The sequence below is a fragment of the Mesoplodon mirus genome, assembly GCF_964341445.2.
Source record: "Mesoplodon mirus genome assembly, chromosome: 16".
In the NCBI taxonomy this organism is placed as follows: domain Eukaryota; kingdom Metazoa; phylum Chordata; class Mammalia; order Artiodactyla; family Ziphiidae; genus Mesoplodon; species Mesoplodon mirus.
In genome coordinates this window covers 9764199-9786057 of record NC_138992.1, presented here as the reverse complement: position 1 = coordinate 9786057, position 21859 = coordinate 9764199, and the positions used below count along the sequence as shown (strand labels likewise).

Here is a 21859-nt window from a genome sequence, read left to right as displayed (position 1 = left end):
GAACAATAATACCTACCTGTGGCACACAGTAGGTACTCAATAAATAAATGACAGCTATTTATTTCCATTCCCCCACTCCCACTCCCAGAGATACAATTTGGCATATGAGAATGAGTGTGAGTTATGGAGTCAGACAGACCTTATTAGCAAGTTATTTCATGTCTCTGAGCCTCAGTTTCCTCAGCCATAAAGTGGGGATAATGAGACTTACCTCATGGGGTTTATGTGAGGATTAAACATGAAAAACACATACAGCTCCTCCTTCAGTACATGGCACATAGCAAGTGGGAACTTAATAAGCAGTAACCCTTATTTACGATTATAATTCACTGGCCACTGAAAGTACAGAAACTTAAGGGCGTCTGGAGCTCCTTTAGAGCAAATAACCTCTGCCACTGGGAAAAAGACAGTTTTCCACCAGGAAAATGCACAGTTCTGACAGTTTAGTCACATCTTCCTTCTCTAACCCTGAGCTTGGGGCTGGACCAGGCACATGAAGATAACTAGTACCAAGGAAGGCAATGTAAGAAGCTGCAGGTTCCATAAACTCTTAATTCCTGACTACACACTAGATACCAAAGAGCTTGGAATGCTTACGATATTTAGGATGGCGCCCAGGAAATTAATCAAGATGGACGCAAAGATGATGACATTCCTGGCCAAATAGGTCTCGTTAATCCAACAGCAAGTTTTCCGGAGGACCAGGGGCAAACACTTATAATCCTCCGCTGTGGTGATGAGGACCAGAGCCGAGTGCAGCAGAATCAGGAGGGAAAACTGGATGGCCATTGGCATCACCCTGCAGGGAAACACAGAACGTTGGGTCACGTGGCACGAATCATGTGATCCCCTCTCGGTGAGCAACTCTGGCAATCACATTCATGATTGCCCTTTCCCACTCCTTGCACCCAGTAATTCCTCTAAAGCTCTGTTTGTTCAAGAAAAGGGCTATTAACAGAAGACTTTTTAAACCAATTAAATCCATCCCTAGAATATTCTGTTCAGAAACTTTGCAATGAACATCAAATATTTGGCTTGATCTATTGCTTCTGCCCATTTCTTCCCCCTTCTTGTCTCATTCCTCTTTCACACGAGGCAACTGCTGCCAAGGCAACACACCACTGGAATTCTATCTCAGTACTCTGGCTGTGGGAGAGACCCACATGCACTTTCCTCTTCAAGGTGGGTTTTAGGAAACATTTTCCCTCTTGGCCGCTCTGATGCCAAGAACTGAACTTGGCACCTCTGCACGTTGCTCAGTTTCGTTAGGGATAATCACGGTTTGCAAAGACTATATTATGTGCTGTGTGGGACATGGGTATGTAGAGCTCATACTTGCCCAAGGCTTCAACATCACAACCAACTCTACATCTCAGGCTTCAAAGCTCGGTCCTGTGGTAGCTCCTGCCCATTGGGCACCTCTGTTGGGTGTCAGGCGGTGATCTAAAACCCTATCTCTGGAGGCATCTGCTTCCTCTCCTTATCAGCCAACTTATCACCAGGATTCTCCCTGGGAATTTATCCCTTGTTCTCTATTCTCTGTCCAGCCACTTGTGTCCTTGGCTGGCACCTGTCATTTCTCTACCTCTGTTTTAGCCAGCAAACTGCTGCATGTTAAATGGTGCCTTAATGGACACGGTGGGAGATTTTATATCCGTTCCTTCCTCTAAAAAGTGAAGCTCATTCATTTGGCTTTAATGTGTTGACTGGAGCTCAATAAATGTATATTTAGTGAATGAAGTTGAACCCACCTTCTTCTAATGCTACCTCTTCTTATCCTCTTGCCTGAATTTTCTTATTTATTATTAATAACACCAGCGTAAGTACTGTATTGAGCTCTGATTATGTGCTAGGCACTGTGCTAAGCACTTTATATACAATACCTCATTTCCATTCCTCAGAACAAACCTAAGAGGTCTTCTGATCTCTTTTTTCACATGAAGATTTAAGGCTCAGAGAGGAGTAACTTCCCAGGGGTTACTGAGTTGGTAAGTGTTAGAGCTAGGATTTAAAGTCCACTCTGCTATTCTAATCATTTTGGTGAGTTATGTATGTCCCATATTTGCAGAATCCTTTTTGCTTCTGTGGTTTCATTGTGACATTTATTCGTTCAACAAGATTTCTTCCTAGGTAGGCATCAGGGGTACCAGGATGAGAGACACATCTTACCCATCTTCTAGGAGATCATAATCTAGAGGGGAATATGGATATACAAATGATGAACTATTACATTTTATGTTAGGTATAGAAAAGGTTATAAACAAACATCTTTTAGAAAATAAGAAAGGAAATCAAGGAAGGCTTCACAGAAGAGGTGACATTGGGGTTCGGTCTTGGAAGTTGAAGAGGAGTTTTGGGAGGAAAGACTGGGGAATGTGAACAAAGTAACAGAAGAATGGGAGTGACCAGTGTGTTTAGAGTTTTTCAGTGAGCCAGGTGGTGAGGCTTTGGGACTGGAGAACGAGTGGTCCAATAAATGCTGTGTGAGAGAGCTCTGTCTGTAGGCAATGCACTGATATTTAAGATGTCTAATCAGGGAAGGACATGATCATATCTGTGAGTGTGAAGGACAACTGTGGTGGGAGGTGGTGGGACTGAAGAGGAGAGAAAGTATTTAGAAGGTTTAAGTAGTTGAGGCCTGAATTAATGAGGAAGGGACATAGGGTAACAGCACTGATAATTGGGAAGTTCAAGGAACTATGTGGAGGTAATCTTTATTTATTTATTTTTGGCCGCGTTGGGTCTTCGTTGCTGCGCAAAGGCTTTCTCAAGTTGTGGTGAGCAGGGGCTACTCTTCATTGCAGCGCACGGGCTTCTCATTGCGGTGGCTTCTCTTGTTGTAGAGCACAGGTTCTAGGTGTGCGAGTTTCAGTAGTTGTGGCTCAGGGGCTCTAGAGCGCAGGCTCAGTAGTTGTGGCACATGGGCTTCGTTCCTCCGCGGCATGTGGGATCTTCTGGAACCAGGGCTCGAACCCGTGTCCCCTGCATTGGTAGATGGATTCTTAACCACTGTGCCACCAGGGAAGTCCCTGTGGAGGTAATCTTAATAAGTGTTTTATATGTGTGTGTAGGGGGGCTTTTGGGAGAGGTAAGTCATTATGAGCAACATGCATGTTTTCACCATCTTACTTGGGTTAAGTGCAGGAAGAAAAGCTATTCTACAGAGGTAAAAGGTGATGCATTTGATTTTGAGCAAGTTGAATTTTGGGTGTTTGTGGATCCTCCAGCTGGAGACATCTAGATGTCTAGGCAGCTAGAGGGATGGTTCTAGCACTCTGGGTTCGGACCATGTAGGTGGTGGTTGAAAAATCTGAGATTGGAGGAAACTACCCAAAGAGGGTGTGCAGAGTAAGAAATAAGAGGACCAAAGGTGAAGCTATGGGAGAAGCCAATGGGCCAGAAGAAGAGATGGCATCAAAGGGAATTTAGGAAAGGTAGTCAATACGCAGGAGAGCAGGAGTGCATGACATCATGACAGCTGGAGGGTAAGACATTTAAAGGAGGCAGTAACCAAGACTGTCGATTTCCTCTGCATGGTCAAGCATCATGAAGGCTGGAAAGTGAGTTCTCCTACAGCCCAGCTATCATTGTTGGAGTTTTTTTTTTTGTTGTTGTTTTTAATGCTTGCACAGTTTTGATTTTACGGATCACCTTGATAGGAAATCTCTGCAGGTGTTTTAGATAAGAACAGAAGGTCTGTGTAGCAGTGGGTTCCCAGAGGGCCCTACGCAGATGGGTGACTTCCCCCTGCACAAGCTGGAAAAACACTCGACAACACACCATTATTCCTGGGCACCCAGGGGAAGCAAACGACAGAGAATGCTGGTGGATTGCTTTGTCAGGCACTCCCAGGAGAGAAGGGGCCAATTCCAAGGCTGATGTGTCTCAATACTGTGAAGCAGCCATTGAGAATACAAATATCTTGTTCCAAAGCGAAGGAAGAAGCAAATCAGGCAAAGGTTGAGTCTGAAAGCCGCCCAGCAGGAGACTCCAACTCTTTCATGGTCACGGCCGCCATCCAGGTAACCTACAGACCTCCACATGGCACACCGGGCTAGAAGGGTGCCCTTGGTTCTCACTGCTGCCTTTTCTCTTTCTCCACCTCTCTGTACCCCATGGGCAAATCCTCAAGCACATGCCCTACATGCTGTGCTACTCCTACCTCTGTATTTTCTCACTCTCTGGCGGGGGGGTGGGGAACATCCTGGTCATCCTTCAAGGCTCGGTCTTTCTTTGGATTCTTCCAAGACACCTGGCATAAGGCTAAGTACATAGAAAGTGCTCAATAAATACTCACTGATTTTCCTTTTTGTGAGGAGAGAAGACTGTTTCTCTTCTCACCAGCCTTCTTAGGCTGTATCGCCATCTGCACTCCCAGCCCCTCTCCCTGCCCTCCTGCTGCATCCTTTTCAAGTAGGAAGAGGGGCCAACCCTCCTGCTTGGAGTGCATCTGGAGTGTTCAGTGGACCTGGTTCTCACTGGAGGGCAGTGTCGCTGTTAAAGGTCAGTGTTTACGGGAAGTTCAGATGCTTGTCCTCTCTTCCTCCTTTACCTTCCCTGTGGGAAGAGGCTTGATCATCTCTTCCCCTTGGCCAGGCCACCTCTTCCTTTAAGCAAGGAAGCTCAGGTTGCCCCAAGAAGTCCTGATGGGCAGGAAGTGAAAGGTAGGCAAGAGCAAAGCCCTGTGGATTTGAACCTGTAGCTCTGAGACGTAACCAGTAACGCACCTTGGGCAAGGTAACATTCTTCTGAGCATCTTAGTTTTTAAAGTTTTTGGTGCATCTTATTTTATTCTGCAAACCTGGGATTTTTAAGTCCACCTCTTAAAGGAGGCTCTGAGGTTAAAGTAATAAAGCAATGTAATGCTTAGCACATAATAAGAACTCAAGGAAACATTCATTTTCTTTCTCTATTCATGGTGAAAATCAGGAAACTAAAGGCATCTTAAAGATCTCTGGGAAGAGTATTAACTGCAAGACACTTTCTAAGCAAGGTACTGGCGCTATGTATAAAATTCCTCTGGAAATCTCTGCAGCAGCTCTTCAGCGTTCATTTATTTCTGCACACATAAACATTATAACATCGGACTGTAATTTTTATCTAATTATAGAGCTACTCAGGCATCCATGGATTCTGAATTTGCTTTTACATTGTTGGTGTACATAAGAGGCAAGGAAAGCTTTCATTTCTGAAATTGAATCTGAAAAAGAATGGCAAGGGATTTGCGAACAGCTCTATCCAAATCATTTCTAGACGTTATGTTCTAATTTACCCTCTGCAATGTATCTTTAAAGCAGGGTCTGGGTTGGTACCATGACTGGAGGTTTGCTGGGGAGGCAGGGATGGGGGGGAGGGGATGAGCAAGTAGCCTATAGCAGCTTGTGGTGCATTCGGAAACAGAAATGCAGACTGAAAGATGACCCTGGACTACCCTCGAGAATCTGCAAAGAGCCTGCGAGTACAATAGTGCATTTGATCCTCGTAGCAACCCTGAGAGGTCAGTATTTGTAGCCTCTTCATTAGGTGAAAATATGGTGACTCAGGAAGGGAAGAGGAACCAGGATTTATCAAAATAGGTATGGTTCATTTAATTCTTACAGCAACCCTGGGAAGTTGGCATTGTTATTCCCATTTTACAGATGAGAAAACTGAGGCTTCAGAGAGGTCAAGTACAGACACATAGCCAGTAAGATGCATAGTAAGTAGAGCTATTAAGATCCAGTACCTCTTTCTTTCCTCTCTATCTGCTCTCTCTTGCTTGCTCCCTCTCTCTTTTTCCCTTTCCCTCCTACCTCTTCCCTCCCTCCATCCCTCTTTCTTTACCATGCATGCAGACTTAGATACACTGTTCTATAATTACAAAAGGTATTGTCTGGTCTTTCCTCAGTTTCCCCTTCTGGGAGAGGAACAGCTGCACGCATGTGGAAATTAAAGGAAAGCGCCAGGCAAGCACTGTCTTTCTTTGCCAGGGCCCATTAAATTTTGCTTTGGGGGCTGGGAATTAGCTGTGGTCATATAAACAGAGATTGCCTCATCTGCTAAAAAGTCCATGAGAGAAGAAATGCGAGTGAAAGGCACCTACCATCTGTTCAGTCGCAGAGAATCAATCAGAAACAAAGTGAGTTGGAGGGGAAATGAGCTCACAGTGAAGAAAGCTTGGGCTGTGTCTGGGGCCCACAGGCTGCTCAATTCCCACTACATGTGGGCTGTCTGGTCAGAACTCAGCTTTGAAGTTGTCTTCACTCTCAGTTTTTTCTCTTCACTGAGCAAGTGAGGTTGGGGTGCTGTCTTCTATTTTAGCTCCTGGCTTCAGCTTGTACCCCATAGTCAGAGGGACTCCATCAAGCCAGCTGCTAGGCGAGGTTCCAGATCTCTTCCCCCGAACCTAGGAATTGGGCATCAAGGTGGCTCACCTTCCTTGGTCACCCCTCCTGGGAAGGGCACTGGGACCCCTTCTTCTGTCCCTGTGCCAAGTCCAGATCCTCAGGTCCATCCAGGGTTCCTCCTTCTGTCTCATCCCCCGCACCTGGTCAGTCCTGGGAACTGTCAACCCTCCATCCTAAATACCAAGCAAATTCATTCTCTCTGGTTCACTCCACTGCCACTATCTTCTCCCTATTATTTGTCGCCTGGAGTTTTGCAATTCCCTCCCAGATGGTCTTCCCAGGTCCAGACCTGATCCCCTCTTATCATCATCCAGTGAGACCCTTCTAAACACAAATCCAATCATGTCACTTCTTGGATTAAAATGCTTCAATGAAGTCTTCTCTGCCAGCCAGTCACAAATCCTCCACAAGGCTTACAAACCCCTCACCTCCAAAACACCCAGTTTCCAGCCCTTCCCACTCCCCTCCTTCTCAGCTCTCTCACATAACCGGGAGAGTCCTTCAGGAGGTGGCTAAGGTGTCAGTGTCACCTCCTCTGGGAAGGCTGCCCTGAACCCTCCCCCTCACCGCACTCCTACACAGCCCGTGCCACCCTTTCCCCATCCTGAGTGGGAGCACCATATTATAGTTGTTCAACTCATTTCTTTCCCCCAAGTAGACTGTAAACTGTATGATGCCAGGGACTGTGACTGTGTGGCCCCAGTGTTCAGCACAGACAGGCACATAGTAAGTGCTCACAGGCTGTTTGTTGGGAATGTCAATGCCCTGTGCTCCCGTAGTCCAGAGGGAAGCGTGCACCAGATATGACCACATCCACATCCTCACTGGCCCGAGTGAAGAGGGGAGTCAAGGAAGTTTCTGTAGATCTGGCAAGACCCTACAAACACTCACAGCTTACCACCCTGAGACCATCCTTTTTCCCAGGACCCTAGTCCGCACATGGCTCTTGGGTTGTCAGGAAACCCATTCTCCTGTGGCATTCCCTGGTACCCTGTCCTGATTTATTCATTGTCATAGCATTTACAAATCTACATGCATAGCATATACATATCTACATGCATACTATAGACATATCTACATGCATACCATAGACATATCTACATATGTATCTACATACACAGCATGTAAGTAGCTACATTTATAGCATATATATACATCTAGACATATGCATATATTTTAATTATTTCTTTGTCTCCTTCCACTAGATTATAAGGCTCAGAAGGGAAGGTTTGTTTTTTTGTGTGTGTTGTTTTTGTTTTGTTTTGTCTTTGTCTTGCTTTTTGTATTTTTTGTTCAGTGACATAACCCCAGCATCTAGAACAGATCTGGCTCACAATAGGCAAGGTTTCCTCAGCCCCATTTGGAAGAGGTACCTGGTCCTTCCTTCTCTCTCTCATTTAAAACTCTTTTTAAAAAATTGTAAAATGAACCATAAATACAGAAAACCACCTAAGTATCACTTAATTAGTTATTTTAAAGTGTCTGCCTTAATAAAGGTCACTCAGTTCACGAAACAGAACTTTGCGGGGCATTCCGAAGGTCCATCCACGTCCCCTGTTCCAGTCATAATCTTCTCTCCCATCCCGTTAACCACTTTCCATTTCTTTATAGTTTTATCATCCATTTTAGACACTACAGTTTAGTCTTGCCCATTTTTTGCTAAGTTTGATTTGTCTTCTAAGTATTTAGAAAAAATCTACAGGTTCTCTCTTTATCTCATTCCTCATAATTTATTTATTGAAGAGTATGTGCCCTTGACCTGTAGTCTTTCCCACTGTCTGGATTTTACTTTTTTTTCCTTTTAATTTATTTTATTGAAGTATAGTTGATTTACAATGTTGTGTTAATTTCTGCTGTACAGCAAAGTAATTCATATATATATATATATATATATATATATATATATATATATATATACTTTTTCATTTTCTTTTCCATTTTGGTTTATCACAGGGTATTGAATATAGTTCCCTGTGCTATATAGTAGGACCTTGTTGTTTATCCTGGATTTTGCTTTTGTATACTCATTCAATATCTTCTGTCCCCTGTGATTCTTGCAGATTGAGAACTGGATTCCTGGTCACACAGGTTTGGCCCCTTTGATAAGACTACAGACTTGTGTTCTTCCATCAGGAGATACATTTGTCTTTCCTTTCTGTGCTGTTAACTCCTAGATCCATTAATTCATTGAGAGTTGGAAAATGGTGATATTTTAATTCTATAATTTCTTTAAATTGTATTAGCTTGAATAATTTTATGATGTTTCCACTCACTGATCTTGCAGTTCATGCAGGAAAGACAGAAAAGAAATTGTTTCTTTCCCTTTTTTCACTAGTTTGCAATACAACAGATCAGTTCCCTATCATCCACCAAAGGTTATCAACCCTTAAAAATGTCATTATAAACTTATAAAGTTGAAAATATTTGCTGGTTTTTGATCGACTGTTTTAACAATGATCCACACTGGGGCTAAAATTATTCCATCTTTGGACAGTGGAAGCTTCTTCAATGCAGTTTCTGAGTCCTTTAGAGGTACTAGGAAGCATGATGGCTTCTTTGCGTTCTAGTAGGACAAGAGGTTCCAGGCTTATCTTGCACATTTCCTGTCCCAGCTGTAGAATCAAACGTATCTCCAAAATTAAAAAAGCAAAAAAACCAACTGTGATGTGTTACTTCCAGACGACAATCTGGCCCCTAGTTATGTTCACATATACTTATACTGCGTTGGAAATTCTTTCTAGGATTTCCCATATTTATATCTCCAATCCAGGATACCATCTTCCTTCTAGTTTTCATGTCTTCTTAAGCTCTTCTTGCTGTGAAAGTTTCTCAGACTTCCTTTGTTTTCCTTTATTTTTTATTTTTTAACACCTTTATTGGAGTATAATTGCTTTACAATGGTGTGGTTGTTTCTGCTGTATAACAAAGTGAATCAACTATACATATACATATATCCCCATATCTCCTTCCTCTGTGTTTCCCTCCCACCCTCCCTATCCCACCCCTCTAGGTGGAACCAAAGCACCAAGCTGATCTCCCTGTGCTATGTGGCTGCTTCTCACTAGCTCTCTATTTTACGTTTGGTAGTGTATATATGTCCGTGCCACTCTCTCACTTTGTCACAGCTTACCCTTCCCTCTCCTTGTGTCCTCAAGTCCATTCTCTAGTAGGTCTGTGTCTTTATTCCCATCTTGCCCCTAGGTTCTTCAGAACCATTTTTTTTTTAGATTCCATATATATGTGTTAGCATACGGTATTTGTTTTTCTTTTTTTGACTTCGTTTGTTTTAAATGACCTTGACCGTTTTGAGGAGTACTGGTCAGATATGTTGTAGAATGTCTTTCAATAGGGATGTGTCTGATGTTTCCTCATGATTAGGTTATGGGTTTTGGGGAGGAAGACCACAGAGCTCATGGCATTCTCATCACAGCTCATCAACATGACATCGCTGTTGACGTGAACCATTATCAGCTGGCTGAGGTAGTGTGTACCACGTTTCTCCACATACCCTGCCACCCACGCTGTGGAAGTCACCTTCAGCATAGCCATACTTGCAGAGAGGGGCTTAAGTTCCACCTCACTGAGCACAGAGTATCTACAAAAATTACTTGGATTCTTCCCCATGGGAAATTTGTCTGCTCTTCACCTTTTATTTATTCATTCAACCATTTATTTACATCAGTGAACCTATGGATATTTATTTTATGTTTTGGGTTATAATCCAACACTATTTTATTTATTTTCTTGCTCAAGTTGTTCCAGCTCTGGTTCTAGGGAGCTTTCCCTGTGTCCCTTTGACATACTTCCATGTGTGTGTATGTTTTAATATTTCCTTATTTTCTGGCCCTAAATGATGTTCCAGGCTCCTCTTGTATATTTACTACCCCAGACTTAGAATCAGCCAGCTCTCCCAAGGAGCCCTGGTTCCTTATATTGGATATGGATTTTAGAAATCAAGATCAGGGTTGTGCTCATTGCTTCATGTGGTGCTACTACTGAGGCATCATTGCTCCTGGGTGTTCTCTGCTGACAGAGCAAGGACACACATATGTGTATTCTAATCTGTGTCGATAAACATATCTGTGTTTATACAGATAGCCTATATCTAACTATATCTATAGTGAGCTAAACAAATTCATACTAATGTCTCCAAATCTAATCCTTTATCATATGGATCATTCTAGCGTTTTCTCCTTGCTTATCTCCTTGCTTATCTCTGTCAACAGTGAGAAACTTGACTCCCACAGTCTTCCATCCATTTACTTAACTGTTCAATTATAGTGCACATATACTGTGGTTCAGGTTGTTCACACATAGCTCCATGAGAAACACCTTTATCAGCTAACGCACAGTGCTACTTCACAGTTCTTTTTGCGTTTAGTCCTCAAGAGTCCACGCATCTCCAAAGCTACTTAGGAACCACCTTTTCTCCCCACCCCCTCTGGTGAGGTTGTTTCACACTTTTAATACAGTTATGTTCTTTTATCACAGTCTGATTTCATCATGGGTCTCCCTGAACTCGTAAACAATTTTAACACATTTGTATACATTAAGGTTTTCTCATTCTTTGTGCTGTAAAGTTCTATGGGATTTTACAAATGCATAGTATCACGTATACACCATTACAGTGTCATCCTGAATAGTTTCACCACCCTGAAAACATCTCCTGGGCTTCATCTATGCAATAATACTCTTCCTCCTCACTCTCCAAATAATATCCTCCTTCCCTTTGCATGCTCTCTGATTTTTATTTTTCATTTTTTTGCATTACGTGGGCCTCTCACTGTTGCGGCCTCTCCCATTGCGGAGTGCAGGCTCCAGATGCGCAGGCTCAGCGGCCATGGCTCACGGGCCCAGCCGCTCCGCGGCATGTGGGATCTTCCCGGACCGGGGCACAAACCCGTGTCCCCTGCATCGGCAGGCAGACTCTCAACCGCTGCACCACCAGGGAAGCCCACTCTCTGATTTTAATTGAGCATTTCATATGATTCCATTTTGTTTCCTTTCTTAGCATATCGATTTTGTTTTAAAATTTTTTTAGTGTTTGCCCTAGAGTTTACAATACGCTTTTGAAATTAATCTAGGTCTACCTTCAAGTTACACTGTAGCACTTCATGCGTAATGGGGGGACCTGAAAACAAAGCATCCCCAATTCCTCCCTCACATGCCTTATTGACGCTGCGGTCATTCAGCTCACTCATCCATATGTGTAACCACTAAATACATCGTTATTGTTACTTTAAACAGTTATCTTTTAGATCAATTAAGACTATGAAGAAAACATTTTATTTAACTTCATTATTCCTTCTCTGATGCTCTTCCTTTCTCTGCATAGAGCAAGTTTCTGACCTACATCATTTTCCTTCTGTTTGAAGAACTATTTTTTTTAAACATTTCTTGCAGGGAAGGTCATCTGGAAATGCCATTTTTATTTGTCTCATAAAGTCTTTATTTCTCTTTTGCTTTTGTAGCATACAGACGTCTAGGTTGGTGGCTCCAGCTCCGTTCTCTTCTTGCTTGCACAGTTTCTGATGAGAAGCACCATGTAATTCTTCCTGTTCCTCTATAGGTAAGTAGTAACCCCCTCCCCACACGGCCCTGCACTGTGTCTTCCGTTAAGACGTTGTCTTTGGTTTTCTGCAATTTGAATATGACATACTTAAGTGTGTTATTTATTTGTTTGGTTATTTATTTATTGTATTTATCCTGCCTAGTGTTCCCTGAGGTTCCTGGTTCTGTGGTTTGGTGTCTGTCGTTAATTTTAGAAAATCTTCAGCCACTATTACTTCAAAGATGTTTTCTGCTCAGCTCTCCTTTTATCTCCTTCTGGTATTCCAATTATGCATAAGTTACACCTTTTGGAAGTGTCCCAGAGTTCTTGAATGCTTTGATCTTTATTTTTTTAAATTTCATTTTTCTCTTTGCATTTCAATTTGGGAAGTTTCTATTGACCTATATGCAAGCTCACTGATCCTTTCCTTGGCATTGTTGAATCTACTGATGTGCCCATCAAAGGCATTCATTATTTCTATTATGGTGTTTTTGAGTTCTAGCATTTCTTTTTGACTTTTTGTTAGAGTTTCCAACTATTGGGTTGGAATATATTGCCCATCTTTTCTTGCATGGTGTCTACTTTTCCCGTTGGAACACTTGATATGGTAATAATAGTTATTTCAAATTCTCTTTCTGATAATTTCAACAGCTGTGTCATAACTTGAGTCTAGTTCTGATGATTGCTTTGTCTCTTCTTCCCTTTTGACACGACTTGTAATTTTCTGTTGAAAACTGGTTATATTGTATCAGGTAATAAAAACTGAGGTGAATACACCTTTACTGTGAGGATTTATAAATATATTAATCTGGCTAGAGGTTGGATTATGCTTGGTGTTTGCAGTACCTGTATGTACCAGTGACTCCAGATTCTTCTTGTTTCCTGTGTTTGAACCGAACTCCCCTAAATACTGAGAAAGAATCTGGGTCTTGCAATTCTTTCAGCCACAGCCCGCAAATAATATACTGGATTGTTGGTGTGGGAATCAGGTGTGGGGCATGGGGCTTTGTCAAGCCTCTCCACCTTCTACTTCTCTTAAGGCATTCCTTTCCACCTTCTGTTTCTCTTAAGGCATTATGTGCTATGTTTATGTGCCCTATGTTCCCTTGTATTAAGTCTTCATTTCTGAAATGTATCTTTCTTTTATTTTTATTTCCTTTTTGAACACTCTTCCCAAATCGCTAAGTTTTTTCTAATTCTGATTTAGGCTGTCATTTGATGTCTTAAATCACATTAAGGGTTTCAGTTCTTCTTGAAATAGTAGGTTAATGTTTTGTTATATGTTGTAGGCATGTCTTTTTGGAGTGCTTTCATTGCCTATCAGGATATTAATCTACTTTTAATTCTTGTTCTTCTTATAATAGCTTATTATGGGATTGTCATCAATACATCTTGTAGCTAATTTTTGTGTAAAATTAACTTGGTTGAACATTTATAAAGAGGTGTTGTTCGGGATAGTTTATTTTTTAACTCCACAGAGACTCCTTTAGTTGTTTTCACATAGTATTCAAAACATGATGGCTAGATTCCCTTTCCACTTTTACTTGGACCCTCCCTTCTACATTATAACCCTATTGTGAGTAATTTTGATCTTATTCATAGAGTTCCTTCCAGGGCCCTATCCTGGGAGGGAGATTTGACTGGTCAGTTTTGGGAGTTCATAGCGTCTGATAATTCTAGCTCTTTGGACCTTAACTGCAGACCTTTGCACTCACCTGACGTTGGATTGGGCAAACCCCCTCCCACTTACAACTGCTTTTGCAATTTGGCCCATGGCACTTCCCAGTGAATATCTGTTGGTGATACTGGGGCTCTTTTCTTCCCAGATATGACAGATGCCTACTTGTTTCTTTCCAATTCCTCCCACACCGATGTTGATATCACACCCAGTCTTGGGGCTCTTGGGAGATTGTCATTCCTATTTTTAAATTTATGGGTTTACCACATCACCTATTTTTGTTGTAAATATGGTCCTTGAGGCTTTTGGTTTTATGCCGTTGCTCAGATATGTGGGAATTCTGAGAAATTCAGAAATGTACTACTTCTACCGCCATCTTCCCTGAATCCCTTGCCCCCTTACATCCCTGCCAATCTGGAAAAGGTCAAGCATTGCCATTCCCTGACTGTTAGTTAACCTGAACGTCTTTCCTTCACAGAATCATGTTACAACCTTCCTCAAAAACCTTCATGGCCTCCTTCCTGCTCCCAGATCCAATTCTAAATTCCTTACCAGAGCATGTGGACACTGCCCTCCTGCAGGTGTTCTCCCTTTTCAGCCATGGCCCCCACCACATCCTTGCACAAATGCTTGACCCTTGAGTCTTCCATTTACTCACCGTGCTACAAACACGAGGTTGTTCTCATCTCTGTGCTTTTGCCTGCACAGCTTCCTAAGCTGGGGACCCTCTTCTACTCTTTCTCCCTCATCCTACTCAGCTCAAAGCATCACCCCTTCTGCCAACTTTCTTTAAACCACCTAGGCAGAATGAAGCGCTGATTTTGGCACAAAGCAGTTAAGTAATTAAAAGCACAGACTGTGTTCAAATCCCAGCTCAGTCCTTATATAGATGGGGATTAGAATGCTGCCTTACTTATTGGTTATTTTTGATGCTTTATTGAGACAATCTGTGCAAAGGATTGAGCACTTTCCTGGCATATAATAAATGCTCAGTAACTGGAAGCCATTATTAACGTCTCTCTCTCTCCCACTAAATTATATCTTAGAAGATGCAGACTTCCTCTTGCAAAATTATACCATCCTCAAGGGCTAGCAAGTTGCTTTGACTGTATTAGACATTTAACTAATTTTGTTGATGTTATTTTTAACCACACGAAAGGGGGAAATTCCTGGTTAGTTTAGGGAGAAGGGAATATATTTGAGAAAAGAGGCAAGGGTTACCTTACAGTGCAGGAGAGAGGAAAAAACATGGTCATTGGACTAATCCAGAACTAGATTTAAATGCTGGCTCTGGCACCTATAACCTATATAATAAAAGTCTGTGTCTAATAGAGTCTTAAGAGTCCAGGCTGTGGAGCTAGACTTCCTGGGTTTGAATCCAGGCTGTAACATTGTTCAGCTGTGAGACCTTGGGCAACTTATTTCATTACTCTGGGCCTCAGTTCTCTCCTCTTACAAGTGGGGATAATGACAGTACCTACCTCATAGGTTTGCCATGAGAATTAGGTGTGTCACTGTATATAAAGAATTTGGATCAGGGACTGGCCACATATATTTGTTTGTATTATTATTAGAGTGCCAATTTTGCTGACCCTGGAAGCTATGATCCTGTATCTATGAACAACAAAGAGGTAATTAACAAAGGGACAAGTTAATGGTGATGGAGTGACTTATACTTACTTTCTGCATTCATGGGTGCAATGTCAGATAAAAGGGAGGCCTATGTTGATTTTGGTTGTTTTTTTAATTAAGATTGGGAAAAAGCTCTTGCCTTGGTAGAGTAATGAGATTATTATGCAGCATAAGACAACCAGAAGAGACTCTGATACTGTCAAATATTTTGCTATGAATCCTGGATCCCATTATTGTAAATTCTGATCCCTTGAAAAGGTCAGCAGCTAGCTCCAGGTGAGGGCCTATCAGCTCACAAAGACATTTCATCTGATAACTTAGTCCCTTCACATTTACCTTGAAGAAGGAAGCAAACTTTGTATTGCCGTGATAAATAGAAGAACGATAAACGCACAGACCAAGTTTGATTTGAATACTTCATCCCTCATTTGAGAGTACTGTAATGAAAGAAAAAAAAAGGAGAATGAATTACTTTGCAGCAGAGTTGGGCACTTGGAAGAGTGAAGTTTTACTAGTGTTTGGAGTTGGGGATAAACATCAAGAAGAGACAAGGCATTTAAATGTATATATTTTTAAAATTAAGAGGCATCCATATCTCAATAAAACCTTCACGGAGCATTATCTCCATCCCTCCCACCAACCTTCCAGTGAGAGCCCAGGGGTGAATACAATTCCCTTCATAGTAAAGGGGAACGTGAGAGGGACTTTGCATAAACTTATAAACCAGTTCTCCTCCTTCCTCCCAAATAACATCATTTTAACCAAACAGAAGAGCACACATCCATATACACAGCAAATCAAATTCACATTGACATTCTTCATGAGTAAACGTTAAGTCATTTAAGGATCTCGCTCTTGTGGACACAGGGAAATTTTTGACCAGAGAGTCTGCCTCTCTTTTCATAAAAACTACTGAAAAAATAAATTCATGGAATCTTAGAATAGAAAACAGCCAAAGAAATCTCCAGCAAGGGCAGCTGTTTCATTTTGCACAAGAGAAACCCAAACTGATCGACCAATGTGCTTGATTGCCCTTCTGTTGTCTGCTCGAGGGGGCCCCGGGGAATGGTGCTAACTTTATTTTGATTATCCAGAGAACTCAGTAATTTCATTGTCCAGCCTTAAAAGCTTCTGGAAGGTCAGCACTGTGTATATACTTGCCTTAGTCCTGCCTAGTTTCCTGACCCATCTTCTAGTCACTGAGACATAATTCAATTCCTTCAGAGGAAGAAAGGATTTTTAAATCTGAAAAAGATCTTAAAATTAACCTAAATCAAGTCCTTCTTTTTACTTTAATGCCAGAGAGGTCTAGTAACTTGCCATAGATCACACAGCACAGAGCATTTTTGGGGGTGAGAACAGAAACCTAAGCACGGCTTTGGAACTATATGATCCCTGATTTGAATTTCATGGTTATTTTATAAAGGAAGCCAGTAAACAGAGCTATCCCAGCATCTCAGGGTCTATGTCCCTAACACCAAGAGAAGGCTTTGGTCAGGTCAGTGAAACAAAATTCATCCAACTTGTTGATATGGGAGTCATAGTCAATGGTTATTACATGATTGTTATTCTCTTGCCTACTTCTTGGTGTGGTCTGGGTTTTAGACTGGGTTTTAGACATTGATCAGTGGATCAATGTCATGGCTGTGATTTGGACAGTGACAATGACAGGTAGCTGGTGAGATCCATAGGGAAGCACAATGCTGCTCAGAAACTGCACATTCATTGCTGTCATAGGGCAATGCTTTTTCTACTCTCTGGTGTTGAGGCCTCTGCCTGTCGGCTGACAACCTGCCCCATATCTAGAGGGGAACATGCCCCTGAAAAATCACTGTAGCCACCTTCACTCCTGATAAAGCTACAGAAAATCCATGTTACTGATAGTTTTCAAGAGCACTACCTAAGAACAGGGCACCGTCAGAGAGACCCACACATACCAGCTTGAAGATAAATGAAGGAGCCACAAAGCAGTTAATTCAAAGAAAGATAAATGTCTGAATTCCTTGTAACAACTGATTGCACAAGATCTAATTATTCTTTGTTGGCTGTCTGCTTTCAAACCAGCTTGGTTATATAGATTTAATAATGAGATTTTAAGAACAACAATAATAATTTTTCATGTACCTAGTTTCTCCCTTGCTCCTTTTCATCATCTTCATCTTTATCATCCTCATCAACTCCTCATCACTATCAGCATCACAGCATCTTGGAGTCACGATGGACCATTGCCTATCCTTTCCATAACATCCCTGAGGACTACTCAAATGCCTGCTGATTATCATCAGATGACCTTTTCTGTTTTGTTGGTGGCAGTGGGGTTCTTTTCTCCGAGCTGGGGCAGGGCATCCTAGGGTTTCAAACACCCTCAACTTGAATACTCCTGGCACCTAAGAGATCATTCCTTAGATGCAAACGGATTCCTTTCCATTTGGGGCTCATTCTCACTGTGGGAAGGTTTTTTTCCTATCGATCCCAAGCCTGAGTCCTGACTCCTTTCCTGAATGTTTTAACTGATGACTTAAAAAAAAAGTCACATAATCATCATTTGTCCAGACTAAAGTTGCATCTGGTTTCACATTGTTCATTTCCTTCAGAAGTCAAGCTGGTTGGTGACAAAGTATCTGTTGTACCTCCAGATCTCCCACTCTGTCAGTGTTTCACCGTGAACAAAGCCAATTCCTTTTAACCTCACTTTTCTTAACTTTCAAATGGGGGAATGAATACAATTCACAGGTTTTGCAGTGCTCTTCGGTTTTACTGTATTTTATTATGCTAGAATTTAATAATAAATTCTATTATTTTCAGGTTTGAACTCCAGTGCCTAGCACAGTCACAGAAAGGAATATTTGTGAAGATGAAACCAATCAAATATAAAATACTGGGTTTCATAATGGAGTGTACTTTGGAAATGTAAGGAGACAGAACTATAGAAAGAACGCTCCTAACTGGCTCAGGATGAGATTGAGTGATGATTCACTTCACTTCCTCTTGACTTGTGAAGATCTGATCACTCTGGTTCACAGCTATATTAAGTTACACGTATTGTCCTTCCTGCCACAGGCAGACTCTTCATCTGGTCTCTCTTCTGTCCTCACTTGGTGCCACACATTCTTTTCTACCTTAGTGGTGAGCATGGACTAATCTAGAGCTAGACTACCTGGATGTGAATACCAGCTTCAACACTTACTAGCTATGTACCTTGGACAAATTTACTACGTTTTCTCTGCCACCGTTGCCTCATCCAGAAAAAGGGGATAATAATAGAAACTATCTCATATGGGTTGCTGGGAGGATGAAATGAGTTAATATATACAAAGTGCTTAGAGCAATGCTTATAGCACATGGTAACCTTACCTAAGTGTTTACTATAATCAATTAATTATACATATTTTATTGCTATACTTGTTATCTTTTTGAAGCCTGCTTTTCAACCACAGTGTTGCTTTCTAGAATGCTGTCTTCTATTTCTCTGTACAAAATTATACCTTGTACTCAGTAGGGTCCCCCAAAGCGTTGCTGACTGATTGGTCCCTGAAGTTAGAAAAGATTCTTCAAAGGGGAATTATAATCTCGTATGCAGTCTTCTGTTTTAGGAAAAGACTTTACCCTTATTCCTTCCCTTTCTTCCTAAAAGATCCTCCATCAATGGGTGGAATTCTCCCTTCTCCAGGGACCTTTAGGGAAGCTGTCCTTGGAAATGACCACTGGGCCCTTATAATTCATTGAGTCCTTGGTCTGTAAGAGGACTTGGCAACTGTATATGTTACAAATGAGGAACTTGAGAATCAGATAGGGGAAAGAGCTGGTCAAAGTCAATTAGGTGGTTGGTGGCAAAGTTCAGACAATAAGCCACATCTCCTGACTCCTAGATCAGTGTCTTTGGGCAGGAAATGCCTGAAGACAGTAACTGAGCCAACTATAAATGGGATTAATACCAATTAAAAAGACCTTGCGTGCCACTTGGAACAAATTACAAATGCTTCCTTTGAGCGCTTAGATTAGAATTTTGATTAGAGTCAGCCCTCTGTATCCAGGGGTTCCACATCAGATTTAACCAACCACAAATCAAAAATATTCATGAAAAAAAACTCCAGAAAATTCCCCAAATCAAAACTTGAACTTGCCACTCACCGGCAACTATTTGCATAGTACTTACACTGCATTTGCAGCTATTAACATAGCATTTATATTGTACTAGGTATTACAAGTAAATTAGAGATTATTTGAAGTCTAGGAGAGGATGTGTGTAGATTATATGCAAATACTATGTCATTGTATATAAGGGATTTGACTGTCTGTGGACTTTGGTATCTACGATGGGGAGGGTCCTGGAATCAAGGCCCTGCTGATACAGAGGAACAACAGTATTATTACTTTTCAGTCTGTAAGGCTTTGGTTGATTCAGGAAATGGTCAAAATGTAGTGTAACAAATTGAGTAATAATGAGTAATATCTAGTGTAAGGTAAGCAATATGCTACATGCTTTATGTGGATGATCTCATTTAATTATCATAACAGCACTTTAAAGAAGATCCCATTTATCATATCGCCATTTTGCAGATAATGAATCTGAAGATTAGAATAACTGAGTAACTCAAGTAGGACCTCACAGATTGTAAGGAGGGAATCCAGAGAGTGCAAGGCCTTATTGGCTGCACTAACTGCTGCAACTTTGCTATTTTCAAGGTAAAATCATCTTCACAAGGTGCATGATCATGTGTCTTGTTATATTTCAGTGATGTGGTTTACAATACAAAGAAAAAAAGTGGGTTAAAAATTTGAGTCTATGTAAATCTTCATTAGAATGAAGGTGAAGCATGATCTGGGCAAAGAATGGACCTCATAAACAGCCCATGAGTTAGTTTAATAAATTGGCACTGCCTCATTTTCATGATTAATGAATGGCTCCTCAGCACAAAGCAATGCAATGTAAAGAACCCTTTTCTTAAGGCCTAAAGGAGTGAACAAATAACAGGGAAGAAAATAAAAGATACAGTGGATTTTATTAAGTGCAACAGAATAAGAGGGGCCGCCGTCTTCAAATAATTAAAAAATTGTTTTTAAAATGAGTATTCCTACTTGATTTGATCAGGTTGAGACTTGGGTTCCCTTCTAAGGAAGGAGAGCAGGAAGGACTTGTGTTCCATTTTGCTCATGTCTGTGGATGTCGGCCCTGCACGCTCTTGAAAGGCATATTCATAAATGAACTCAGAGCCAGGAGGATCTGTGGGCTCCTAGATCTGTCCAAAGGAAGCCTGGAACCCCAAGTGTGATCACACAAGGTAAAACCCATCTAGATTGTTCATCCACAGAGGTGTGACCAGGGAAGCTAGCTTGCAGAGGTGATGAACAGAGCTTCTAATTTGCTATGTTTCTTTGCCTGAGACATGCCCGGAAAGTCTTTCTAGGTGGGTTGGAGGGAAATCACCCCGCTCTGCTAGATCCTCCTCTTCGACTATGAGCTAAAAGGTACTGACTAAATTCTTACATCCCTACCAGATGTAGAGGATGCTTCTAACCATAGCAATAATCTAGTTAATTGTCCAAACTACAATGATTCTGGTCTTTGTTTCAAGTGTGTATGTGGATTGAAAAATTTTATAGGTGGAATGGATTTTATTTGTCACCTTGGTCCAGCTCTTAGTAATGCTGATTTCACTCAGTAAAACCTCTCAGAAATGAGCCATTAACTCCTGCCTGAGTGTGATGGGGGAAATCAGCCCCTCACTTGAGAGCCCATTCCACCTTTGGATAAATCTAATTTGAAAAATGATAATTTTCTAGCACACCTCTCATTAATATAAATTAATATGTTTGTTAAAGAGGAATCTCAACTGGGACAATCTGCTCATTTTGCATGAGTGAACGAAGGAAATTAATGTCTGTTCTGTTGAATTCATGCATTATGGAGGATGGCACTGGCTAGAGCTCCCTTAAATGAGACCATTTGGGTGAAAAGCAATTGCAATAAAAAAGCTAGGAACTAATTTTCAATAATTTCATATTTTGAAATAGAATATATTCCCTATCCTGGTGTCTAGCGTCTAACCAAATCATTTTCAAGAACAATTCTACAAGTGACAGGTATATCTGAGGAATGTCTCACTGGTATATGTCTTCCCAAATAACTTGACCTTTGAACAAAGTAGATTTCCTCATATTTAGTAAACTCACAAGGTCATTTAAGATGGACAGCTTCAGAAGAATGAGGCTGGAAGGATGCCATCCCAGAGATGACAGAAGACTCAATGATAATATGTTATATAAATATTTTTGATAATGACAATATATGGTCTTCCTTGGTAGGGGGATGGATTGTCATAGGAGAATTCCCAAGCAGAACTTCATAAAGTTTCCAACCCACCATTCTCCCAGCTCACCCTCCTCCAAATCTCCCATCCTTGGGAGAAAAGACTCTTCCTTTCTTGAGTGGCCCAGTACCCCAACAGTGAGAGCGATAACTGTTCCTTTATTCCTTGCCTAGAAGCCCCTGTTTATAGGTGTTGGTGATATCCACACATGAAACACTAGGATTACTTTAAGGACTGAGCTGATGACCTTTAGGTTGAAATCATCATAATTCTATCATCCTACACTACATTATTATAGGTG

At 41.4% G+C, this 21859-nt stretch overlaps 1 protein-coding gene across 3 annotated transcripts in view; it reads right to left on the bottom strand.

The window, feature by feature from the left end:
• Positions 1–21859, bottom strand: part of ADCY8 (adenylate cyclase 8) — a gene marked incomplete at its 5' end in the record, with an annotated part of 218088 nt that overhangs the window by 61167 nt on the left and 135062 nt on the right. For all 3 annotated transcript variants that reach the window (XM_082601266.1, XM_082601267.1, XM_082601268.1), the window contains 2 exons: positions 598–799; positions 15584–15684. In XM_082601266.1, coding sequence (XP_082457392.1) covers positions 598–799; positions 15584–15684 — 303 coding nt within the window. The remainder of the gene's footprint in view (positions 1–597; positions 800–15583; positions 15685–21859) is intronic.